Source organism: Myripristis murdjan, chromosome 4, assembly GCF_902150065.1.
Source record: "Myripristis murdjan chromosome 4, fMyrMur1.1, whole genome shotgun sequence".
NCBI lineage: Eukaryota > Metazoa > Chordata > Actinopteri > Holocentriformes > Holocentridae > Myripristis > Myripristis murdjan.
The window spans coordinates 28,010,500-28,028,360 of NC_043983.1; the positions used below are offsets into that span (position 1 = coordinate 28,010,500).

At 41.1% G+C, this 17,861-nt stretch overlaps 1 protein-coding gene across 2 annotated transcripts; it reads right to left on the reverse strand.

Annotated features, from left to right (window-relative positions):
• Nucleotides 1-1,876: 1,876 nt before the first annotated feature.
• ttc14 (tetratricopeptide repeat domain 14) lies at nt 1,877-17,447 on the reverse strand. 2 transcript variants are annotated; one of them, XM_030048776.1, is made up of 12 exons: nt 17,267-17,446; nt 16,697-16,863; nt 15,669-15,796; nt 14,817-15,016; nt 13,800-13,884; nt 12,345-12,474; nt 10,628-10,783; nt 7,228-7,299; nt 6,808-6,927; nt 4,597-4,719; nt 4,041-4,158; nt 1,877-2,470 (listed from the first exon to the last, which is right to left on the reverse strand). In XM_030048776.1, exons 2-12 carry the CDS (start codon nt 16,828-16,830, stop codon nt 2,360-2,362), a joined length of 1,377 nt encoding a protein of 458 aa, XP_029904636.1. In that variant the 5' UTR covers nt 16,831-16,863; nt 17,267-17,446; the 3' UTR covers nt 1,877-2,359. The 2 variants fall into 2 exon arrangements, with proteins under 2 accessions (XP_029904636.1, XP_029904635.1); XM_030048775.1 differs by lacking the exon at nt 1,877-2,470 and having other exon boundaries at nt 3,665-4,158; nt 17,267-17,447.
• Between the last annotated feature and the right edge of the window lie 414 nt (nt 17,448-17,861).

Sequence of the window (17,861 nt, forward strand, 5' to 3'; positions counted from 1 at the left end):
ACTGCTTGATAAGGTAATAACTGTAAAATATATGAAAATGTCCCTCTAAATGGGTGATTATTTGGTTATTAGATAAAACAGTGATTATTATTTCATAAGGGTTTAACATATTTATAACTGGAGATGCAGTGACATTGACTAAATGTATTAATTCCAGTTATTCTCATAAAGACGTATCAATATTACTGTGTCATCGGTTCAAAATGTTATGCCCTCATGAAACAATAATCATGAACAGTTAAAGCAATATGATGCCTGCTAACATGACTACACAATTTTGTCTGTACCACATACACTGGCTGGACAACACTTACAACCCATTTAGACAGACATTTGATTACATTCCAATCGGCTATTATTTCATCCAGCAGTTACTACATTATTGCTTAAAGGCCTTACATGTACCAGTGAAAATAAGACATTAACAAAGTAAAAAGACTTGAGGATTATCTCCAACACTGAGGGTAATAATCAGCAGCACATTCTCCCACTGCTTCAGCTATACAGTACGCTCTTCATGCATAGCCCAGACAGTAAATTCATGGCATCAAAAGCTGTTGGCAGTCTCTTTTTCGCAAAACTGTATCTCACTTATATTTCAGGTTCCATTTCATTTAAGACCAAGGTCTGTGAGTCAGAGTCCTTGTATTGTGCATATCTTGGATTTTGCAAATAAAGGCATTCTGACTCCAGTGACATCACATTTAACATAGGGTTTGGGTTTATTTTTTTGACTTAGCTCCTCTCTCCTTCTCAAACTGGGCGATCTGGTTGAAGATATCCATAAGGTTGGCAGGGAGGTCTTTTTTAGGCACTCCCCCTGGCACTGAGGTCTCACCACTCCGTCCATTACGGTTTCCAGAGCCTGTCAATGTTGTGCTCTGCCCTCCCTCTGACCTGCTGCTACCTCGGCTCTCTTCCTGGGCTCTCTCCCTCCTACCCTCCTTATCTCTGGTCACCTCCTCTGCCTCCCTCGCCTCCTGCTGCCCTCTAGTCTCATACCTACCACCATCTAAGGAGCTCCTCCTAGATGAGGGGTGGTCGTTTCTTGCAGAACTCGAATTCCTATCAAAACCATGTTTCACGGAAGTTGACTCCCAGGTCTGAGATTTGTGTGAATATTCAGATGGAAAATTAGGTTTCCGGGAATACTCGGACACTGCTGATAATGATGTCACCTTTTGTTTCCTCCCCTCATCTAAGCTACTCCTCCTGGTGGCTTCGCTGTCCCTCCCATTAACCTCCTTCCCCCTTTCCCCGCTCCTATCCCTCCCTTCTCCACTCCTCCTCCTCCTCCCTTCCTCTCTGTCTGGGCTTCTACTCAGGCTGCTCTTCCTCCTGCTCTTCCCCTCCTCTCTTTCTGGGCTTCGACTGAGGCTGCTCTTCCTCCTCCTCCTCCTCCCCTCCTCTCTGTCTGGGCTTCTACTCAGGCTGCTCTTCCTCCTCCTCCTCCCTTCCTCTCTGTCCGGGCTTCTACTCAGGCTGCTCTTCCTCCTCCTCTTCCCCTCCTCTCTGTCTGGGCTTCTACTCAGGCTGCTCTTCCTCCTGCTGCTGCTCCCCTCTCTCTCCTTTTTCCTCCTACTTCTATGTAAGGAGGAGTCAGAGGCTTCATCCTCTGATGCTGCTGACAACGAGTACAACTGACTGATCCTTTTGTCTTCTGAATCCCTCTCCTCTCTCCTCTCCTCTTCCTCTTCCAACCCAAAACCCCCCTTCTGGTTGAGAAAGGTTGCAGAGGTGTTTGGAGGTGCAGGGTACCACTCCTCCTCATCCTCCTCTTTCCCCTTCCTCTCTTTCTCCCTTTTGTTGCCCTCCTCACTCCTCCTGTTCTCCCTAGAGGACACCCTGCGACGGCGCTTACTTCCCCGCCCCCGGTCAGACCTCCTACGCTTTTTTTTCCTCTTTTTGGACCTCCTGCGAGATGAGGAGGATGAGGAGGAGGAGGAAGAGGATGAGCGCCTGGAGGAGGAGGAGGATGATGATGAGGAAGCGGTGGATCTTCTCTGTTTTCGTTTCATCCTGAAGAAAAAGAGAGAATATCCACTGACAATCTAATTCTGAGACAGTGCTGTAAAGTTGCCTTGCTTCTACAGATTTAAAGATACAATTATTGAAATCAGGAAAATTTTGATTATTTCTATGAAATGTCTAACTAGTTAAATGAATACTATGTGCATGTGTTGTGTGCTTAAGTCTGTTTGGGTATTTACGCTATCTGATCCAAGTTATTTTACTGTGTGCATTTTCATTACACCTGTAAATGGACACACTGCACATGACATGCATTTATCAGTATGTGCCAGATACCCTTCATGTGTTTAACAGCAGACACCTTCCATACCTTTATCAATCAATCAACTCACCTCTTCTCCTCTTTTAAGATCTTACGCAATTTCTCAGCGCTGGTCTGGCTGCTTTTAGCTTTCTCCTGCTCCTTCGCCAGCGCCTCTTCTCGCAGGCGAATTGATTTCTTTAAGGCAGCCGAGCAGAGCATAGGCAAGGCAGGACAAGGGCAGCCCGATGCCCAAAGAGTAAATATATTCAAATACATACACACCGTGACACCAGACATGCAACGGAGACCCCGTGACAGCATTCGGCCATTCATTTGGATCAGAAGAGAAGAGTATGAAAAGGAAAAGGATGAGGAAAAGGAGTGAGGGGACAGAGCGAGAAGTGAACAGAAGGTCAGAAAGCCATAACCCAAACACAAGGAAGGTGTACAGACACACAAAGTACAACAGAAGCATAGAGAGATGTATAGAGGGTTTATGGCAAACAGGTTTACCATGTGGAAAGTGGCGTGATTTGAGAGTGAAGTTGTTGGCGTAAAGGCAGAGGGAGTGAGATATAGGCAGAAATACAGATTCAAACATACAGGGTTTGTTCCCCATGGCAACGGGAGAGGGTTTCAGTTACCGTATTCGGACCAGGCGCACAGTACAAACCAGAGACCAGTGGGAGAGCCGGTGTCATTTTGTAGTTTGTTTGTTTTCCCCGAATGGCAGGTGACAGGGCCGTGGCAGTCAGAGGGTCAAAGGGCAGAGTCCCGAGGTCACAGAGACACACACACACACCAAAACACTTCATCAGTATTACAAACCATCATGTTGTGTATGTGTGCATTGGTTAATACACACTCTGTATGAACTTGGATTGCTGCAAGTACCAGTGCCTGCAATGCCTGCCTGGAGCAGCTGCACTACACTTGACATACATATGATTCAGCCACATAATAGTTGGAAACAATAAATGTCTACAAATGAACCCCGACACACCTCTGACACAGAACGTTTTCTTTTGATTTGTTTTGGTTTGATGTAACTAATTTAAAACCAAATACTGTAATTCAGAATTAGCGGCCATTGTGATGGGTGACCCTTTGTCATTCATCAACAAAAGACAAATTGACTGCATCTTTTTGAATCAATAATTCTAGACACACATCAGTATTACATTTATGCTGCCTGTGTGATACCTGTGTCTTCACTATGAGTCTTTGTAAATTATTGGTACACTCTTTCAGGTATAGCTTTTTAGGTAGTAGGTATAGATGTGCATCAAACTGTGTGTGTGTGTGTGTGTGTGTGTGTGTGTGTGTGTGTGTGTGTGTGTGTGTGTGTGTGTGTGTGTGTGTGTGTGTGCATGTACAGTAATCAACAGATATGTTCTTCCATTTCTGTGTTCATGTCCTGTGTGTGTATTAGAACTGAACAATTAACCAAAATATCAAAATCACAAAATGGCTAAGTGTGATACACAAATCGTAGGAGCTGCAATTTTCTGATGAGGGGCAAATTCATGACAAAATACCATTATATCAAGCACTGTGCTACAGAGATGTCCTGGCCTACGAATTGGATTTTCTATACCTTTGTTTGGTGCAGATCCCAGTAAAATCACATCATAATCATTTTAACATTTTTTTAGCCACAATATCGCAATGTCTGTCCCTGTATAAGCACACCCAAGAGAGTGGGCATCTGTGTATGTGTGTGTATGTGTAGGTATTTGTGTGGTGTGTGTTGTGGCCAGCTCACCTGCATAGTGTCTGTAATCTTGCGCAGGGCTTCCTGCGCCTCAGGGTATGAGTCATCTAGGGATAGCGCTCTCCTGTACAAGCCCTCCGCTGTGACTAGTTTCTCCTGTTCTTCAAGCCTAAAACAAACAAACAAACACACACACACACACACACACACATACACACACACACGTTCATCTTTGACCAAATCAAATACCACAAATACCAATAGACCAATAGACTAAACACCTCCACACATATACTGCAATTCAATTATAAGGATCACAACTGGTGCCTTCATAAAATAGATTTTTGACTAATAGTAATTAGTAATATGGGTTTGATGACCAAGCAGGTAGAGGCAAATGACAGAAAAGTTGTAAAAGTCTACTAAGTCCAGCAAACTGCATCTCTGTACTGTAATGCAGCCTTTAAAACCAGGAAAAGCCAACACTTATGCCATATTATGATATTATGATGTGCAAAATCCCATAGAGTATCTAGTCACATGGTATATATAATATTAATACATCACTGAACCCGACACACATAAAGGAAAGTGTAGCACTGCTCACTGTTTTCCTCTTTCCACCAGAGTCTGGCAGAGGTACTTCTTGGCGTTACGATGATCAGGACAGCTCTCCAGGCCAAGCTCAAAGTCTGTTATTGCCTTCATGATGCTCCCTTTGTTGGCGTACCTAAGAATGAACAGTGAAGGAAACACTGGAGTAAAGAAAAAGCAATCCAAAACAACAGAAACTAATCATCTGTATTAGCAGCTACTATCCCAACTGGCTAATAACTGGGTCCTTCAAGGGATTTCCCTTTTAGTTAAATGGTGGGAAGCGGTGGGTGGCACTTGAAATTTCTGTCAAAAGGCTGACTGCTACTCCTGTGTTATTCTCATTTGCAACTACAATGTTCATGTTCAAATCTGCTACATTAGGCTTAAAAGGGAAAGCACTTAGAGAGTATTTTGGTAATGCTTTGCGTGTACATTCTTTTTTAAGTGTTTGCAATGTCTGTGGCTAATCTAAGAACTTGCTGGATCTCAATACACTCAGCGTGACCTGACACACGCTCCTAAATAAGTCCCTAAGTTAGGCTGAGTATTGACCAAAGATTTTTGCTTGACTCTTGACAAATTTCACACATCTCCCATTCACTTAAAATGGAGGGTCCTGCAGTACCATATCTCCAGAACCAAAAATATGCCAAATATGTATGACCCTTTCCAAAGAATGCGTGGTCATACAGTAATTTAATTTGTAATTTGAAAAGCATTTGACAATACTTTTGAGTCTCTCCCAAGTTTTGCTCATTAATTTAGGGTAGCCTATAGCCTGGAAAAGAAGTCTAGGAGATATGCCTGGCAGAGACCTGCTCTCTACTGAGTGCATTTTTCCAGTTATTACTGCATTAGGCTGGCCACCAAGCCAACGATATGCATTATTTCTGCATACCGTACTGACAACTAAACTATGAATGTCAAGAGGGTGTTACCCATAAGAATGCATGCAGTCTGACAAATGAATGACTGATTACGTGGCACTGGCCACTTTAAGAATCCATTATCGCTGTTTTTCACTCGCTTTCATTTTAGAATTGTAGTGTAGAAAAATACGGAGATGGGAACCTCCTCTTTAAAGCGAATGTCATTTATTCATGCAAACAATTACAAAGATGACAAGTACTGAATTGAGTATCATAGACATCAGAAGGTTTATGTTTAAATGGTTATTATTTTTAATGTGGTTGCTGTCCTTATTTTGATAGAGCTGTTCGGGATATTGGGACTGGTAATAGACTGGCACTGTGAGGTCTGTGACAGAAAAAGAGAGCTATGACACCATCATCAACTGAGTAAAAGTCTGTCTTCATTCCTATGCTGACAATTTTAAAAGCGCTGGTGTTGATTAGTCACTGGTCTATGTAATTAATTGGAGACCATTAAACAAACAAGGAGTTAACAAGCCCTGGAAAAAAAAAAAAAAAAAACGCAACTAGAAAATTGGCAAAATGTTTAGTTTACTTCTAAAGCCTTCAATGCTAGATGGATTTTCTTACAAATACCCACAGTTTAACCATCCCAAAACCAAAACTTATATTTTTACTAACACCAAGGAACCTATGACTACTGAACCCTTATGAAAAATAAGGTAAAGCCGTAAAAAATTCAAGTTCCTATTGCAATAAAATATGTAATGCTCATGGACAAAAATGACCCAAGCAGTACATGCACAACACACACACACACACACACACTCACAGTCTTCAACACATCACAGGAAAAAAACGAGGGCAGAAAGAAGAACTTTGTGATTAAAGGTCAGTACATCATTTTCAAACTCTTCCATGGTGACAATAATCACTGTTGCTGGGCTTATGTGTGTATATATTGTGTAGCCATTTTTAATGGCAAATGGACTATTCAAACCAGTGTGAAATTTCTCTTTTGAATCAACAACTTCCAGTTTTGTTGTCCACAACTTCCTCTCAAATGAAAGTTCAGGTTTTTCCAGGTTTGCCGATTGAGACTGACTTAAAGGAACCCACTTGGTACGTTGAAAAAGGGATGGAGAGTGACAAGGACCATTAAGCTCAGTCATGTTTATACAGCGAGTGAGTTACGTGTATACAGTGAGTTTGAGTCCAGCTCCTGACCGATGTTGCTTGATATTCCCTCTCTCTCTGTCACACCATTAGGTCTGCCTCTCTGTGTACAATCACAGTATCACTTAAGTACCAAAAGTGGATTGTATGAGCTTATATACAAATAAACTCACAGAGCTCCCCGTGCCACCAGAGCCTCCACGTTATTAGTGTCGATCTCCAAGGCTTTGTTGTACTCATTCATGGCTTCCACATGACGACCGTGCTTAAAGTGGTCGACCCCAGCGCGAACACTGACATGACAGACAGACACAGAAAATAAGATCAACTTAATGTTGACAAAATCAGTCAATGTCTGAAATGACAGATTTCCTACAGTTGAGGCACAGTAAGAAAAGAAAACAGAATTATCAAGACACAGATTAAACAACTTATTTTGTTGTTTGCTGCAATAACGTTACGTTGAACTGTAGTCTGATCACTTCAGGGTCCGCTATGATGTAAGTAACATACTTTAAGGATTACCACAGTTACATCAATAGGACAATGACCATCTTAAAGAGACACAGTTCAAGTTAAAAGGTGACACTTACCACTTCAAAGCCCAAGATGCCGACTGCTTCTTCCTGATCGCAGAAGCAAAGTCTTCCTCCTCAAAATGTTTACTGTGGACACAGGAGGCACAGAGGTATGGAATATAAACTCAGAGGAACTGTTCTGCCATAAAATTACTTTTATGATGCCTGTAATGCTCAGGTCACAGTAATAGAGGTGTTCATTCAATTCTATGTTTGGCACTGAGCTCATAGTTAGTGGTGCTGTTTAGGGATGCACATTTTGGATTTTTTTTATGACCGTTAACCGACGCCCTTTAATGATTAATAACCGTTAACCGATAAGATTTAAATGCCCTTCCATGCTGCCATTCCGACATTCCGTCATTCCGACATGCTGCCATTCCGACATACCACCATTTAGACATATCACCATCCCGAAATACCGCTATTCCGACACACAAACGTCCCACCATTCCGACAAGGCTTTCCATGTAAGGAAAGGTTGGAATCAGAGGGCCCTATCTTGCGCCAGACTCCCTAAACCCGCTATTTGCGGATTTAGGATTTATGAAGAGGCGTTCCCCCGTAAAAGTTGCTATCTTGTGCACCTCCCGCTATCCGCAAAACACCTGCGCTACCCGCTATATTATGCATAGGCGTGTTTTGGGCATTACGCCAGTTAAACCAATCAGTGTGCCAGGTGCCATTGCCTTTAAGGGCAGGATGCGCTATCCTAAATCCTAAATCCTAAACCCGCGATGGAGAGAGGGAGGTAGATTTCCTCAGGGCTTCTACTGAGGCTAAAGCAAGTTGGCTTTATATACATATTATATATTATATTATAGGCGAGTTAATTCGGGAGGTGGAGCCGCATGTGTCCAAGTGGACGTGTCACAAGGTTGTACTGATTGAGTAAAATCCCCGGGACACACCACACACACACAAGAGGCAGAGGGGGAACTATGTGTAAACTAATTTATTGACAAGGTAGATTGGGCAAATAAAATATTAAAAATAAAAATAGGCTATAGCACAGCTGCTGGCTTATGATAAAACAATAAAACGTGCTGGCGATAGTGTCCAATTAAAACAGTCTTTCCTCTAAACAGTCTATATGAGTAATATACTCAGTCCATTCCGGCGGCGTCCCGGTATCCGACCGTGTGCGTGGCGAGGCTCCGTCGGGGCGCGCATTGAAGCCGCCTGGGCGCGCTCTCGTAACAGCCCAAACTTTAGGGAAAGCGGATAGCGGGTGGTCAGGACCACCCGCTATCCGCTATCCGCTATCCCTAAAGTGTGTGCGCAAGATAGCAAGTTTAGGGATAGCGCATGAAACACACCCACGGACACACCTCCAGGCGCAAATGACGAGTCGGCATAACGGACAGCGGGTAGCGGGTGGCGCAAGATACCGTCTAGGGATAGTGGAAGTTCCTAAATCCGCAATTTGCGGGTAGCGGGTAGTGGCAGCGGATAGCGGGTGGCACAAGATAGGGCCCAGAGAGTCACTGACTCGGCGCTGTCCGGTGCTGAACTGCAGATTTACAATGACGGCAAATAGTTAGATTACTCATCTAAAATGTAAAAAAAAAAAAAAGCTACAAGCTTTAGATATAGGCTAATTAACAGTACTGTAGGCTTCAATCGTCTGCTATTGCTTTTTAAATTATGTCGAGAGCGAGCGCGCTGGTGATTTCTTTAATTCTGCTTCATTTCCAAAATAAAGTTTGAGCTTCTGAAATCTGATTTTTAAACAGTTCTGATGGAGCTCAATGTTTATCTGGATGATGCGGCTTCATTCCGAATAATTTTACTGTAAACCTGGACGACCCGCGACGTGTCTGGAGATAAAAAAAATATATATATATATATATATATATTCAATGTAATGTGTGTTTTGTGCGTAATTGCATACAAGGATACACACCCTCCCCTACTGTACAACACGAAGGAGACTGGAATTAGTCAGTGACTTCAGGTGTCATCTGCAGAGCCGTCATTGATATCTGTAATATTAATGTTGCATATGATGCCAGCGTGCATGGAGACACACAGGCTCAATGGAGAGCTGCGCTCCAGCTGGCTGCTGTGACAGGTCACTGACACTGTGTTTCTGCTTACAGTCAGTGATCCCTGAGATTCAGACATGAATCTAACATGTTTCACACTAGCCCGAGTTACATTAATACGTGTACTAGACATATTATATTTCCCGTTTCAGGAGTTTTTAATAATAGATTGGAGGGATGTCGGAATGGCGGTTGCCTCCCCTATTATTTTATTTTTATTTTTTTGAGTACTGTGACCCATTCAAAAGTGCCGTGACAAAAAAATTCTCATGGACTTTATTTATTTATTTTTAAATGTGCAAAAACAGCCAAATAAACATCAACCAAATGAACAAAAACAACAAAATATCAGGATTTTTCTCATCTCAAACAGCACTGCGTACACCTTTTTGCTCTCTTCATCTTCGCTGTAAAGTGGGCTGTGATGGAAAGCACGTGATGGCATGTGTTGCACCTGTCGACACGCCCCCATGAGTTGATTGAATTACGTAGCTTAAAGACAAAATTGACCGTTAGTATTAATCGGTTAGAGTTACTGTTATCGGTTAACGGTTAAACGGTTAACCATGTGCATCCCTAGTGCTGTTATACTGGACTGCATTTTATTGACAGTTGTTTCCAATATTCTGTCCCCCCTCATGTATATAAACAGGGAGGACAAAATAGAAAATAGAAGCACCTAATATAATGTAGTCCAGTACATGACCTCTGCAAACTACAACCTCAGTAATAAACATAGAATTAAATTTCCACATTCTCTAAAAAGTCCACAAAAACTGAACATTATAAACTTTCCTGGAAGGTAAAATTTATGGCAGAGCTGTTGCACTGAACTGTATTAGATTGTATGGTGGACCTAATAAAATGGCCACTGAGTGTATGATTCAGTGTGATATCGTTCACAATCTTGTTGGCTTCCTTCTCCTGAAAGCTGCCTCGATGTACTGTCCTACCTTGAACATAAAGAAAATGAGGTTTGCTCTCCGCGGGTCTAAAAACAATTCTTTAAAGTATTGACACTTTTTTTATCATGCTTGATCAAAGAGGAAACAGAGGTGAAGTTAGCCAAGAGCCCAAAATGAAAACCTATCCTCAGTGATATTAGGCATCCAGCTTTATCTCAAAAGTAAGAAAATAATAACTTGTAGTAGCTTTAAATGAAGTGCAGTTATATCTGCCAGATTTGGGTAAGAAAATGACAAGAATTACAAGCTAAGATATTATACTGTTTTGAATTAATAGGGACAACTTTAAAAAACCTGACAGTGAGATAGTGAAAATCATCATGAAAATCATTGTGAAGTGATTTTTTTTTAACTTTGTTTTAATAAACTGTCAGTAAATATGAAGCCAGTCAACATGTTTACCTCTGTAGTCCTCTCATCATTGACGGTGGCTGCGTGTCGCTAACTCCCACCATCCCCAACAGGTACTCCACCACAGAGGGGTTGTGGTAACCATGGCAACCTCTCAGCAGACGCCCATACGTTTCACTGGTGTCACTGGCTGCTTGAATGCTCCGACTGGACAAGATGAAAGGAGAGGATAGGAGAGAAGAAGAGGAGACTAAATGTCAGCAGGCGCCCAGCTCCTACAGTAATAGTTGTGTCTGATATAGCAGGTTTTTTTGGAAAGGTGTCACCTAGAATATTTTATCTTGACTACGTGGTGTTTCCCCTATATCTAGTGGTGCACTGCTGCAGAATTATGAGCACCACTGCTAAAAAATCCCACATTCATTAATATCAATGGGCTCCTGATGATTTTAACTCACACAATTGTTTTGAGTCATCTACAAGTGCATCAAATCCTAGCATCCTTCCTCTCTTCATTCTTCAAAAAACAGCTATGCGAGAGGTAGTGTTACAAAGAGTAGCGTAGCTCCATTAAGGAATAAGGCAATGCATACTGAATGTGTGTAACGAGTGTGTGGTTGGGCGAGAGCGAGAAAGTGAGTGGCAGAAACTTGTCGATGAATGTGAGGGGAGCAGAGGAAAGGTTTAGCAGTAGGACTGTGCCATATGATATCGTTCCCAATAATACCAGTATAAATTTGTATGCAAAAAAACAAAAAACACTGTCACACAGAGCAGCATCAGCCTCTCACAACGAATTGGTTCAGTGTTTTCCATATTGCCCATTTTATAGTTCAGCCCATTCAAGGTTTCCCATTAGCACCATTAGTTTCGCATCACTCCCACCCCCAATTTGTGGTCATTGTCACCATGTAACCAGAACTTTAGTTTGCACAGACACACCCAGTCTTAAAACATGTAATTAGTAGAGCTGAGTATCAAGTTTCGTTACCTTCGTTTACCTTAAATGACTCACTAGTACAAATTATTGGACAAAGGAAGTGTCATTCAGTACCACGTTACTTTCATCTGTTTGGTATGTTATTAACAACAAAAGCAGCTGAAAAATAGAATTGTGAAAATAGAATCGTGGGTGAAAAATCCAACACACAAGCAAGGTGAGCAGGGCAAAATAGAGTTAAAACACTAAATTAAGGTGAATGATTACTAAAATTATAATTGTGAAATAAGAAATAGGCTAGATATAGGCTAATGTATTTATTCGAATATTACTCCCCCAAGCCCTATAGTGGGGAATCTATGGGAAACACTGTAGTGATTGTTGTTGTTTTTTTCCCCTAACTGTGATTGACTGTAATTAACTGTAATTAACTGTAATTAACTGGGCAATCGAGGAAGCAGAGAAACAGGAGGAAAAGTTGACAGAAGTTAAGTTGCAACATTATGTTGTACAGTGTGCAAGCAGCTGTTAGAGTGATAGTTCTGCTTTTATTTGACCATCTCACTGTCAGCGCGGGTGTATGGTCCTCACGTGGGAAAGAACAAGCAAAGAGAAAAAGTAGCTATGCAAGGCATTAAACTATATGATTTTATGGTGTTACTGGTAGCTTTTATAGATTTATCTCCCTTAGTCAAATTTTACACACATCTGGAATTCAGCTGGTGTTAAATCTCTACTGGCCACAGCTCTTGACTTTGCATCAGGAAAAAGTGCTTGTATGTACACCACTCACATTTATATATCCACGCTCAACACCATGTGTGTTACCTGTAGTGTACTGGAAGCTCCTCCCGGGAAATGACTCCCAGTTTGATGTGCTCTGAGCTGGGGGTGAGAGAGGACGGTTGGAGGGACACTGTGATTTTCTCCTGGTAGCGATCAATGTCCTTCACGCCAGCTGCCAGAAAGCACAGACACTCAGTTAAAGATTTGGTTTGGGATTGGGATCAACAAAAGAAGAAACAACAACTAAACAACCAAAGGAAATAAGTTATTTGTGCTGCAGATGACAATCAAGTACAGTTCTAGCTGATGACTGGATTTCAAATAGGGGACTGCTGGGCATCTGAAAATTATTTACACATAGACTTTTTTTAATTATTTACACGCAAGCTTTTTCCTCACAATGTGGTTCCCTAAATTAAAATTCTCTAACTCTATGAACTTGCACTTGTCTAAGCCTTCAGGTACCAGCAGAAATATGCAAAAATACATAAAGAAAATTAAAAAATGGGTGTCTGATCTGTCTGAAGCTTTGTAACCTCAGCCGGTCAACTACGAGAAAATCAGGGCTAATCGAGGGCATGTGAACCAAATTTGTAGCTTGGATGAGTAACCTGGTCCAGCTCTCCACATTCCATCTAGGATTGGGTTTATCATAAGTGACTTGGCATACTGGTACAATAGAAAGATGCCAGATTTTTAAGTGACAGCTGCTGATGTATGAAAAACAAACTGTCACCCTTCACAATATTAGGCCTGATGTAAACACCATAATTATCCTTTGAACAATACCGGATCTGCAACATGATAAAGAGTCACAAGGTTAAGGAGTGAGTTTATTGGAATTTCCTCTGGATGAATTATGATCAACAGGGAGAGACCCAGTATTGTTATTTCGGAGAATCCTGCTCTGGCCATACTCCTTTAGACCTTAATAAAATTCACAGGAATCTTTGGGCGGGGCAGCAGTGTGAGTGCAATTTATTGGATTAGAAGGTGCACACAGATCTGCTGTTTCACATGCTCTTCCTAAGGACTTTGGACGCCTGAAGATGAAAAGATCTGGAAATTTATCAGATTCAGAAGTCAGAGCCATACTCAATATGTGCCCAGTCAGCGACGGTTTCATACCATTTCACTGCATTCTTTTCACATTTACCACATCTTTGCTCCTCTTAATGGCCTGTGTGAATGAGTGCACATGGAAATTTTTCAGACATCTGTGTTAACAGCAAGAATCAATATCCTTTCTACAAACACTGACTCTGTAATGTGGTGGTAGCTCTGTGTTAAAAGTGCTTAATGACAATAAAAAATCCAGCTCTCAAAAATGTACTGTGTAAGTCAAGAGCTCCAGTTGTTTAGGATAAACTCTGCATAGTCATTTTAAAGAGAATCAGCCAAATGTATTTTGATATTATGGAGCTGAGGTCTGACTATGCTCTCGCTGCGGAAGGCTGGCTGTTTATGACAAACCCAACAAAGTAACTAGTCACTGACCTCTGATGAGGTCTCCAATCTGGTAGTAGGACAGAGGGTCATCGTGGTTGCCAGTGGAGGGAATTTCTCTGATGTGACAGAGTGCCTGGAGGGAGAGGAGACAGAAAAAATGTTATTATCGGTGGGCCATTTTCCCTTTTTTTACAGTCACAGTAGAGAGACTAAAATGATTGAGGGCAGAGAAAGGGGAATGACAACTGAGTCAAGTCAAGTAAAATACATTATCTATAGCAGAACTAGATTTCCTACTATGGATAATAAAGTTATACTTGACTTGACTTGACAGCCACATTCAAATGAGCAGGCTACATTATATAGTTGGGATCAGATGAGTAATCAGGAAGCTCAGCTCTAGATTCTCTGATGGCACACACAAATGGCAGCACCCGTGGAGGTGCACACTGGAAATGGTAAACAAACACCTAAAAGGTTATGTTGAACTGTTTTTTTCCTGCATGAGATCAAAATAAAACATCTGACACTGTAAAACCTGTTTCTGCACTTGAAATGTCAAAAAATGTCACCAGTGTTCTTTATCAGCTAGCATCAAGCACCACGGCCAACAGAGCTACCAGGAAAACCCTGAGACAGAAAATAACCAATGTAAAATAAAACTGAAACACCAGTGTTCAATGAAAAAAAAAACAAACAAGGTCGCATTTTCTGCTCATTCATACACTGATCATTCTCTGTATATCACTTGGCACTTACGCAAATTCACTTTGATGTTTTGGGCTCTGTATTGAGTGGTCTGTTTGCTTGAAAATCAGTGTTGTACTGTTGTGTTTGTCTTAGACAGGTCTCTACTGAGAATGAAACCCTGCGTCTTAACAATAAAAGAGCACAATGAATAGAAACAACAGTAAATAAAAAAGGAAGCTAAAGATGAGAATAAAGATAATACATAAACAGTATGGGACTCACAGACATGAGTCAAGTTATATCTTTATAACATTCAGAAAAATCACATTTGTTTAAAGAGCATCACTTTGGCTGATTTATAACTGGTTTACCCACCGAAAGCTCTAGGTCTTCTATGTCTCGCTCCAGGCCCCCTGCCATGCAGAGCAGAGTGAGGAAGAAGCCGTACTCTCTGATGTTGTTGATCTTGCCGACAACAATGTCTCCTCTCTCCAGGTCGCGGTAGAGCATGGCTCTCCTCTCCTCGTAAGACACCTCCATGAACAGCTCCACCGGTGGCATGATGGCATACGGCTCTAGGAGGGAACCCATGGAGAGTTAATCATGCACAGTCCAGGCATAGAGGTGCTGATGATTACCAGGCAGCACCAATGACCAAGAGAATCTTCCAAATCGTACAATAACATAAGAAGTTATGTATGAGGTCATAACATGAAACAAAATGATACAATTTTATTGTCAAATTTCTCTGACACTGGTTTGGCATTTGGGAAACATAAACAAATAAATAAATAAATAAATTCTAGTATCATGTCACAAAGGGGAGAAGGGAAAAAGGATAAATAATAATGTAAAAATAAAATAGACTGTCAATCTAATTGGTATATCATGAGGAACCAAAAGCCAATAGACAGTAATGTCAAAAAGGACAAAAAGGGAGCGAGAGGGGCAGTGAAAAATAAATAAAGAAATAAAAAAAAATAACAAGTTTAAATAACAAATTTTCCATCAAGGCCTTCCCTGATCATGCTGTCATGACTGGCTTGGTGTCTTGGTTGAGAAGTTTAACTGATCAGGGAAGAGGATAAAAGAATTCCTTAGTTTATTGCATTTGCATTGTGGAGCTGTGAGCTGCCTGTTTGAGGGAAAAAGTTGGTACTCTCCATAAAGCACATGTAAAGGATCCCAGAAAACTACACACACACTCACACTCTCTCTCACACACACCTGCAGCCTCCTCTTCCTCCTGCTGCTCCTGTCGCGGAGTGGCCGTCTTCCATGCCGGACTGAATAGGATGTCAGCTTTCCTGGCAATGAACTGCTCCACTAACTGATTACCCTGTCCTCCATTCCCCCTGCACAGAAACCACACACACACACACACACACACACACACACACACGCACGCACACGCACACGCACACGCACACGCACACGCACACACGATCAGCAGTGGCTCCTTTTTAACACAAACCTCTCTGGCACTTTCAGAAACTCATCTAGTATTCGTTATTCAGTATATCCAGGACTACGAATTAGGACCACGAGACTTTGTCATATGAAAGAGAGAGCTTATTTAACCATGATTATTTAACTGTGCAATATTTTATACCTGTAGGCCTGACAATTCAACAGTGCAATATCCCTGTGTAAGGTTTACTTTCATACATAAGCTCAATTTCTTATTTCTGTATTTACTGTTGTAATATTTTGGATTAAATGCATATATTTAGACATAATGCACATATGTTTTTACAACTGTGATAGATGCAAAAGTCGGATTAATGCACATATTGATAAATAAGGCACACACTTTTTTTTAGACAAATTTCTAACTAAGGCACATATTTTTAGATTTCTTATTTTTCTTTTGCCTATAATTTGATAGATAGATAGATAGATACTTTATTCATCCCGCAGGAAATTCACAGTTTTTCAGCAGTATCCACAGATTACAGATTAAATAAATCAATAAAAAAAAAAAGATTAAAAAAAAAAATAAATAAATAAATAAATAAAAATAAATAATAAGATCTAAGTACAACAGAATAAGATCTAAGTACAACCCAGTGTGCAAAAAGCAATGTGCAACAAAAAAAAAAAAACAGAAAAAAACGTGTGCATGGGTGTATAAAATGTGCAGAGGTAGGTCAATGTGCAAATTTAGAAGAACTGATTCCTCTCTTGAGAATCTGAGCAACTACCAATGACTCCAGTTTCCCCTGGAGGTATTTCTGATTTTTGTGATTTCTTACCTCTCATACGAGGCCTTGGACAGGTCAGAGACCACCGCTTGGAAGTCTGGGTTCTCTGTCTGCTCACATTTCAGGGTGTTGAACAGTGACTCTCCGTGATAGGCCAGACACTGCCTCAACAAGTCTCTGTCCATCCTCTGCTCTCTAATGACTGCTCTCACATCATCCTGCAGGAGTTAAAAAGGAGGTCATCACTTAGGGATTTAGTTCACACACCTAGGACGACTGGGCTGACTGAAATAGCTCCTGGACAATGAAAAAAAAAAATGTAACCTCAACATTGGGTAACTTAGCGATAACTGCCTTTAAATTGATATTACAAAATTAACGTTAGCTCGTATTAGACTGTACATTATATCTGTACATTCACGGACAGATTCAGCTGACTGTAACTAGTAGGAAAGGTGAATAGGTGACTAAATATGGCACATATCAGAGAAAAGGTTATGGAAATAGTGTTTAAGTCGCATAACGTTAGTCGTTGTTAGCCGAACTGAAGCTAACATGCTAACGCTGCAGAGCTAACAGCTAACTCGTTTTAGCCGCTCGTCGCCTGTCGGAGAAACTCACAGCACTTTGCCAGCGTAAATTCACCCGCTTGCTCCATTTCTTCTACATAAAATAAAGAGTTTTAATTCCACAAAGACAACGATAACAGCAGAAAACACAACGGCTACATGCCCTGCTGTACGACATGCAGTGTTACACTTTAAACTGCACGGTGAGAAACAAGTTCCAAAAGGCTTCCTGAGTTCCCACCAGAAACGGATGAGTGTCAGCTGACTGGGTTATATAAATGGAGTTTTGTTTATTTTTAGTTATAGCATGGAAATGGTCAAATTTAAAAACAGAAAAAAACACACTGGCTATCTTTAGTTTCAGTTCAATAATCTTAAAGAAAAACATCTTTCATTTATGACAAATTAAAACTGTCCCATACAAACTGCTTCTAAATGACACATTGTTGAGAAGTGACTGGCAGTGGAGGCTTCCTCCTAACAGTGGATGATGCAGAAGCAGTGGTGTCAGATATTTGTGTTGATGATATAACAAAGACTAATTGCCTATAGACAATTCAAGAGCCCGTGTGTGTTACCAAAATAAAATGTGTGAGTTGATATAGAGCCAGAGAGAGAGAGAGAGAGAGAGAGAGAGAGAGAGAGAG

What these genes read in the sequence shown, in the direction of transcription:
- ttc14 (XM_030048775.1), bottom strand. Translation starts at nt 16,830, where the DNA reads ATGGACAGAGACTTGTTGAGGCAGTGTCTGGCCTATCACGGAGAGTCA. An exon ending in GAGCTTCCAGTACACTACAG is followed by an intron (nt 10,784 to 12,344) that starts GTAACACACATG and finishes CATCTTGTCCAG; the next exon opens with TCGGAGCATTCAAGCAGCCA. An exon ending in ATGATGAGAGGACTACAGAG is followed by an intron (nt 7,300 to 10,627) that starts GTAAACATGTTG and finishes CTGTGTCCACAG; the next exon opens with TAAACATTTTGAGGAGGAAG.